This window comes from Poecilia formosa, unplaced genomic scaffold (assembly GCF_000485575.1).
Source record: "Poecilia formosa unplaced genomic scaffold, Poecilia_formosa-5.1.2 Scaffold419, whole genome shotgun sequence".
NCBI classification, from domain to species: domain Eukaryota; kingdom Metazoa; phylum Chordata; class Actinopteri; order Cyprinodontiformes; family Poeciliidae; genus Poecilia; species Poecilia formosa.
In genome coordinates, this window is record NW_006800358.1 from 388,054 (window position 1) to 396,556 (window position 8,503).

General features: G+C 36.9%; 2 protein-coding genes across 2 annotated transcripts; one reads left to right on the forward strand and one right to left on the reverse strand.

The window, feature by feature from the left end:
- Positions 1-968: 968 nt before the first annotated feature.
- LOC103155266 (E3 ubiquitin-protein ligase RNF14-like) lies at positions 969-5,888 on the reverse strand (the record flags this gene model as incomplete). The annotated part of the gene is made up of 7 exons (XM_007576902.2): positions 969-1,376; positions 1,469-1,641; positions 2,346-2,549; positions 3,215-3,293; positions 4,097-4,609; positions 5,256-5,386; positions 5,774-5,888. Coding segments are annotated over 7 exons (1,278 nt in total), but the record flags the coding sequence as incomplete, so codon positions are not given.
- Positions 5,889-5,911: 23 nt separating this feature from the next.
- Positions 5,912-7,498, forward strand: LOC103155251 (E3 ubiquitin-protein ligase RNF14-like). Its single transcript, XM_007576884.1, has 3 exons — positions 5,912-6,108; positions 6,419-6,591; positions 7,262-7,498. Exons 1-3 carry the CDS (start codon positions 5,964-5,966, stop codon positions 7,334-7,336), a joined length of 393 nt encoding a protein of 130 aa, XP_007576946.1. The 5' UTR covers positions 5,912-5,963; the 3' UTR covers positions 7,337-7,498.
- Positions 7,499-8,503: the final 1,005 nt, after the last annotated feature.

An 8,503-nucleotide genomic window follows, 5' to 3' on the forward strand; every position in this document is an offset into this window, starting at 1 on the left:
GCTGTGTACTCCAGTTTAACTATAACAGAAACAGCATGAGGTTCTTTATCCATGTCAGAATTATTTTTCTTCCTAGTCTGAGGTCCAACAGAGTCAGAGACACAAATAAGAAATATTTAGACTATATGTGCGACATTTTTGGTAATTAAGGTTAAATTGTGTAATTCTGCTTTATTTTCACAAGTTTACTTCCTGTGAGCCTTATTGTGTTATGTGCATTAATAACATTTTAGGACTATTTGTAATTAAGAATCATAAAAGAAAAATACTTGAGTTACTTTGGCAGAAATAAAAATCCTCTTCTGCACCATTAAATATAAAAATAACAAATTTTTATTAGTTGTCTTTATTTTCAGATTAAATTATTATTTTTAAGTAAATAAAATAACAATAGCTGTTGACGTGTGACTTATAAGCAAGCAAAGTCGTAAAAATTTAACAGTTCTCACCAAATGACTCGTTCACGGCAAAGAGCTGTTCAAAAGAATCAAATCTGTAGTGAATGACACATCAGTCAGGAATGGCTTCCTCTGATCATTTCAACAGAGCTGGGCAGTAACATTTACCCGAGTAACCTTTTTTTTTGTTGTTGTTTTAAATAGTTTTAGGAGTGTTTTTACTACTAGCCAATTAAAAGTAATTTTATTATTAAGTATTTTCACTATTACTTGAGTAAAATTTCTGGATTTTCTACCCACTGAATGAAAAACAAATATGTTTTAATCAAAGATTCACCAGACACAGACCTGCAGTTTTTGTTAAAATTTAAAAAAAAAAATTTTATTGAAAGAAAGTGATTTGGACATTTTTTCTTTTGCCTGATTTTGTTATTTCTTGTTACTTATGAATTATTGTCTTTTTCGAAATTTAAAATACCTAAATTTCCATATGATTAAATCATTTTTAAATATGAAATGATGGTAATTTGATCAGTTACCCAGTACTTTTTTACCAAATACCTTTTTATTTTACTTGACTAATTTCTTGGACAGCTACTTTTTATGTTTACTTGAGTAAAAATATGTCGAAGTAGAACTACTCTTGCTTTAGTACAGTATCTGAGTTCTCTGCCCACCTCTGCAGTATTCCTGCCGTTGATTTCTTTCCACCGGTATCTTCAGTTTTTCTTTTGAGTGACCCGGTTTGATCCATTATTTCTGTCCTTTGCTAAGCTAGCTGTAGCGTCGCATTTCGAGCTGACGTCACAGTAAACAAACGGTCGTTTACATGCAGTACCTGGGCGGCCACTAGGGGGCGGCCGCGGTCCAAAGTTTGAGAAAGACTTCTCTAAAGAAAAAGTCAAGTCTACGGCGTCACTGCCACGTAAACTTCCCTTTACATTGAATGCAAAACATGTGGTTACATCCGAAATATTTCTGCAACACAAACAAAAAACAACATAATGTGAAGAACAGAACCAGATTGCCTGAAACAATGAGAATCTAAAGCTGTTAAAAACAAAACGTACCTGTATTGGGGAGAAACAGTGAGGGCAGGGTTTGGTGTTGGCGCTTATCCATTTGTCACTAATATGCTTTTCGAAGGTATAAACAAACAATTTACGGCCATATTTGTTTTCTAGGAGGCGACGCCTTCTCTTGCCGCTTTTAGCATATTCCTCTATAAGTGCCTGGATCCCATCTGGAAAAATTTAAAATAAACAAAATTAAAATAAAATATATCTTGAAACACAACTTGGACATTCAGTCTTGTCTTTAAATGGTAACGATTTATATCATATGACTGAATTTCATTTCATTTTCATTAATTTATTTCAGAGTGGTGTTTGAACTTTTTGAAACATGGGCCAGAATCCCAAAGTTGAAAGTATTTAGCAATCTGTCATATTTTTTTCCAAACTTAAATCCAAAATAATTTTATTGTGATTTTTTTAAAAAAAAAATCAGAATTAAACATGCAATAGTTTTTGTCTTAATAAAAGGACCAACATTTTGGATATTTGTTTTCAGTTTATTTGGTCTAGAAAAACATTTAGATTATTTCCAGTAATAAAAACCCTGTTATTAACCAAATTCAATAAAATAATTGATATGTAGTTTGTTTTTTTAGTAAAGAGTCAGATATTTATAGCCCTACTTACTATGAAATTCGACTTAAAATAACACACAGCTATAACAGACAGTGCATACAGACTTTTTCTGTATAAATTTGTCATGCATTGTTCCAAGTGCCATTAATGGCCCACAGGCCACAGTTTGGACACCCCTGGTTTAAGGTAAATGGTTTCCTCAAATCGTTTAAGTTCAACCAAATCATCAGGTTTTCCAGATGCACAGAGTTTTTTGTTTTTTTTTTTCACAGGAAGAATTTATATTTCCATGTACCTCCTGTCTTTGGTAAAGCAATCAGCAGATCTTCACTCTTCGCTGTAGATAAGTCAGGTTCTTCATGGCACTTGCTTCTTCCATGGTACGTGTTTTTGCAGTCTACACAGAAAGCAAAGCTGCAGACAGAGCACATCGCTGCAGGGCTGGACTTCTCCAGAAGCACAGCAGAACCGCAAGTCGGCCGAGGACAATACATGATGTCTAAAAATGAAAAATAAAAAATGAGAAATGAGCATCTGTAGTTTTCCTTTGACACTGAAATGTATCTGAATTTTTATCTCTGATAGAGCCAATTAAAAGTGACCTCTAATGCTTCTTGAACAGGATAGGATAGCTTATACAAAACATGTTCATTAAATTTTTTGCACAATAACTCAACATTTATACTTGCATGTAAAAACAGATGTAAACAGATGCACCATTACACAACCGTACATCTTTGAAAAGCAGAAGTGAAACCTCCTTCACAACCAACAACAATGCAGCTAGAGGTTACTGGATTTTAAGTCAATGGGAAACTCTTGTTTTCCAACAGCCATTGTACAGCGTATACAGCAGTAAAACCAGCTGACCAAATGTGCTGGAGCTCAGCTTGGGTTGCTAGGTAACGGGTGGAACTCTGCTATGGTTGCTAGGTAACGGGGGTGGAACGTGTGCCTGGTGATCTGTGATGTTACATTCAGGAGGTTTTAGAAATGGCTCATTTTCCAGACACCAAAAACATGAACTTATTGTCAGAAAACTTCTGGCTGTTTTGTATTTAAACATTTAGATTGTTTTCAGAAGCAGTTCAAACCTAAATGGAAGCACAAAAACATCCAAGATGTGTGTTTTGCATAATAGGTCCCCATTACATATAGGCATACCAGGCATGTCGTCCAGGGTAGACTGTAGCAGAAGATGGTCATATCTGTGAAAGAGCTCCTCTCCTACAAGACTTTTCACCTGAAGGAGGCATTAGAGACGCACAGAAGGGAAAAAGTGAGGATAAAACTCTATGTATGTATGAGATTTATGTAATTATTTTCACCAAAACAAACAAAAAAGAAGAAAAATACTGTAAATGTATGGCTCATTATAGCTATTGAAATATAAAAAAAAATAATGAAAACTTTATACTTTGTTGCATTAACGTTTCTACTACATATATATATTTAGATATTAGTTGAAACTATCACTTTCATTGTTGTGACAGTGTGGTGTGATACAAGTTTAGCTCCTCTGCCTTCTCCCAATGCTAACTAGAAACAACGAAAGAACCAATCAGAGCTAGGAGGCGGGTCTTAGTGCTGCCAATCACAATGTGGAGTGGTTTTGCTCAAGCAGCTAGCATAGCATGTTGTGAATAGTAATGGTGGAGCTAATGTTAGAATAGCCACTGATCATGGCCGATAAATGGTTTCCTGTAACAGTAAGTTGTTTCTCCACCATTAGCACATTTAGCAGTGAGTACATTAGGATGACCGACCTCGCTAAGACCCGCCTCCTGGCTCTGATTGGCTATTTTTGGTCAAGCGCTGTATCCAATGATACATGTTGTATCATTGGAACATGGTGAAAATCAACAATGTTGAAGTTAGCACTGTAGGTTAGCTTCCACTAGGTATCACCATAGTGGAAGCGTTAGGGGAGCTGATGTTTATGGTTAGCGCTTTAGCATTAGCTTCCACTAACTGTAGCTTTAAGAATCCTTTGAATTGATTGTATGATTGCCTTTTTACGTCGGCGGGTCTCAAAATGCGGCGTACCTGTGCAGGTGTTGGCGTGGCAGAGCAGTCTACCTGAGGACAGGTAACGCCACGGACGTTCCCCTCCGTAATCTGTGCTTTCCAGAACTCGTCGAGACAGACCCGGCAGAAGATGTGGCCGCACTCGTACAGCTGAACGCACTCGGACCCGAGCCGGCTCGAGAAGCACACGCCGCAGTCAAACGGCGTGGCGGCAAACACCTTTTCTTTCTGCTCTGCATCGTGGATCAAAATCTGGGACAGGAGAATCTGAGACGCAGTCAAAGAGACACCAGAGTCACTTTGGTCTTCGTTTGGAGGGACGACTTCCTGTCCGGCCGGAACAGACGCAGGAAGTTCAGATCTGTCTGCAGCTGAGGAAGAATCGATCTGCTCAGAAGGAAGCTCCAGCAGATTGTGGATGTCCAGGTGCTTCAGGGCTTCCTCTCTCAGAAACTGGATCCAGGAGAAGAGCACCACAGCGCCCCCAGTGGCCTGGTAGAGATCTGTGAGCCGATCACTCAGGGAAGTTAGCTGAGACAGAGAAACAAAAAATAATTTAATCCATGGTTTGGAGGGATTTTACGACGGCGTATTAAGGCCGTTATAGATAGAAAAGAAGGGAATAAATTTCTGCCAAAAAACTCTTCCGTCGTTAATTTTTTTCAGATTAATCTCAGAATTTCGATAATTCAAGTATTTGCTAGAAACAACTCAGAAGTGTTTAATCTCTGAAATTTTTTAGAAAAAAACATAAGATTTTGATTATCTTCGACATTTAAAACTAAATTTCCGCCTTGTTTCTAATCGCAACTGAGTCTCAAAAGTCAAAGATTTTTCAAAATGTTCAAGATTAATCTAAAACTTGCAGAATTTTTCACTGAAAATTAATTAATTTTTTAAATCAACAATAATCCTAATCCACCGGCGTAGTATTTTCAGTTCTTAGAGGTTTGCATATATTTTCCTCTTTTCTTGTAGGTTCATTTTCAGTGTGGACTTTGACTGGATGCAGAAAATGCTGACTAGGAATAAATTTCACACCCTCGTTTTTGGCGCCCCTGTAGCGCAGCGCCCCTCCCTATACGTCACATATAGTGGGTACCTTTTTATTTGTTGTGTGACTGATCCCCAGCACATTGTTTCAGACGTTTTTCCACCATTGTCATTTATTTATTACCTGCGGGTGTGTCAGCCAGCTGCAGGTCAGAGTGAAGGAGGGAGGGGCAGAGGACGGGTAATCTCCAGGAAGTTCAAAGGTCAGAAGCAGCGGTGGAAGGAAAGAGACGTCATACTGCCTTATTGTTCCACCTGAAGGATAAAAACAAGTTAATGACACTAATACTTGCCTATTATGTAAGCAGTCATGTCTGGTTTTATGTTTGCTTCCACAAAGATAGTTTAGAAATGTTTTAATTCTTTTCTGACAAAAAAAGAAAAAGGGTAATGTTGAAGCAAACAAATGATTGGACTTTGGGCCCGTTTTATCTTAACTGTCTCAAAAGTGGTCAAGGATTTCTTGGAAAACGTATCTCGATGGTGAATGACATTTTGTTGAGGTTATTACAGATATTCTGTTGTACTAGCTAACTTGAACACACCACGGAGTTAAACTGCTACCGTAAAAGCCAGTGTAGAAGCGCAGCTCCACATAACATCGCCCTTCTGCCCTATTTTGCTCAGTTTTCTGAACTGTACCGTGTTTTAAGAGCACAGTGAATCCCGCTGGCAGCTCCACGGAAACTCGGAATTCTCCGGCAGACTTCGACTCATTTCGGACGAACTCTTCCGAACCAAATATGCTCTGCAGGNTTTACTTTTAGACATCACGTATTGTCCTCGGCTCACTTGCGGTTCTGCTGTGATTGAGAAGTCCAGCCTTGCAGCAATGTGCTCTGTCTGCAGCTTTGCTTTCTGCGCAAACTGCAACAAAACATACCATGGAACAAGCAAATGCTACGAAGAACCTAAAGAACCTCACAAACCTGAAGAGACGAGTGAAGATCTACTGATAAAACCACCAGAGACGGATGGTACAATTTACATTCTTACTGTTTAAAAATAATTTGTTAATTTATACTTTATCAAGTTTGTGTTCTAATTGCGTAATATGACACTTGTGGAATGACTCATAAATTGTCGTTTACAATTTGGTGAAAAATGTTCAATGATGGAAAAGATGGATGTTTCATGTATTCGCTGCTGATGGCGGAGAAACAACTTACCGTTACAGAAAAACTGTTTATCCACCGTTATCGGTGGCTACGCTAACAAGCATTAGCATTCCCAACAGGCCGCAATGAGACCCCGGATATTTTCTATTTTTTCTTCTTTTTTTACCAGAGGGGATGAGGGCGCTTATGGATGATTATTCCACTGGTAGCAAGGAGCGGCTTCACCTCCTGGAGAGAAGATATGGCCGCCAAACGCTTCTACATACCGTTGAGAAGCATGTTAGCGACAAATGGATAACAGTTAATACTAAACCCTGTCCTCACTGCTTTTCCCCAATACAGGTACGTTCTGTTACAACGGCTTAAAGGTTACTTTCTAACTAACTGCGTTTTCTTTATAAATGTTCGCAAATACATGTCAATATTCTGCTAAAGTCGAAAAAACACAATTTCACTACGGTGTTTCCATTACATACAAAATGAAATTAAAATCACGCGTGAATAAGCTTGTTCACGCGATAAGTCATTACAAAACATGGCGCCGATGTACGTAAACTGTTACCAGAAGAGACGTCGGCGGCTTGCGCCGATTTTGGGGAAACTGTAGTCTGCCATTTTACAAAAGCGCCATGGATTCAACACGTTCATATGGCACAGCCTTTTATGAACCGTGCAGCCAGCCAGCTGTCCGAGAAAAGAGAGAAAGAAAAAAAAACTACAAACAACGAGGAAGACTCCGTCCTGTTGTCGTCTTTGTGGTTTCCGTAGTAACATGCGGTTGTTGATCAAGTCACTCGTCAGATGCGACGATATTTCCATTGCAGTTTACGGCTGAAAAACCACCTCATCCCAAAATGCAAAAACTTTTATCCCTCCTAAATTGCCGTGTTTCTATTCAGCGAATTTATTTTCGTAATTTCAATTTGCGCAGTTGTATGGTTAATGGAAACGCAGCTAGTATTTCATGCAACCCATTTTCTCCAAATGTAATGTAATATTGTTTGTGTTGCAGAAGGAAGGCGGATGCAGCATTCTGCTTTGCGCTCATTGTCGCCGGCGGTTTGACTGGAATCTGGGGCCCTTTTAGGATCTTAAGAAATGCTCTTCAAGTCTATTTATGCATATTTCAAAATATTATACTACAGTGATTATACTATTAGTTATACTGGATTAAATTTAGGCGATTATTTTTTTTGTGTATTACTCAGATGATTAATCAGTTAATCAGATTTTTCAAAATTGTCCCATTCTGCAGATTTTTTTATTCAACCATCTTTTTTGTACAATATTTGAAATACATTAAAAGATGAAAATAAACAAAAAATTAAATTCCTTCTTTAAATAATAAAATAAAAATATTTTGCCTAAATTGCAGTAACTAGGTCAGTCACAATAACAATCTTAGCTGGATGATAAATTGTCCTAGACGTTATTGCAATAAACGATAATATTGTTGACACCATACCATAACTGGATAGCAAATGTGCTTTATACAGAATTTGAACCAGGTGAAGCTAAAACTGTCATGTGACCCAGTTTTAGCTCAAATTCTGTAAAAAAAAAAAAACAACTTCTTAGTAAGTACTTTTGTTATCCAATTATTGATTAGTTTATCCAAACAAAACAATAAACTGATCAGCCATACACTATATTTATGTTAAGCCAAGCAGAAAGAGTTGGGTTTTTCACATATTGATGTTAAAAGTATTATTTAACTGCAGATGCATCCTTTGCTCCAAATGATTAAGCGTTCACTGAAGGAATAATATGTTATTGATTTGTAGGCAATATGTATTATATTTAAAAAAAAAAGAATTCAGTTATTTATTTCCATCTTTTAATGTTTTTCTATTGTATAAGAAAGTTAATTGCCTTGATCAGCAGAATGTGGCAATTTTTTTAGCTGATTGTCCAAATAATTGATCACTAAAATAATCGTCAGTTGACCCTTGAGTCAATAATAAACTAAATATCATCAATAAAGTTTAAACAGAAAAATAAGTTTAAATTTACTGCAAATATTTTCTTATCCATTTATAAAAATTTACATCCATGTTTATATTTATTTATAACTTTTACAGTCTGTGAAGTCTGAGTTTTTATTTCAGAGAGCATCATTTAATCCACTATTGCCTATAAGAAAACAATGTTAAAAAATTTAATTTTTTATTTGAAACCATGAATAAATGTAAAAAAAATGTATTATCACAATAGGAAATATTTAAGTGCACCACTTATACCCCAACGCCTCTGC

Excerpts from the sequence above, each read along its gene's own strand:
- LOC103155251 (XM_007576884.1), top strand. The coding sequence starts at position 5,964 with ATGTGCTCTGTCTGCAGCTTTGCTTTCTGCGCAAACTGCAACAAAACA. Across the intron at positions 6,109-6,418 it reads AAAACCACCAGAGACGGATG|AGGGGATGAGGGCGCTTATG; the intron begins GTACAATTTACA and ends TTTTTTTACCAG. Across the intron at positions 6,592-7,261 it reads ACTGCTTTTCCCCAATACAG|AAGGAAGGCGGATGCAGCAT; the intron begins GTACGTTCTGTT and ends TTTGTGTTGCAG.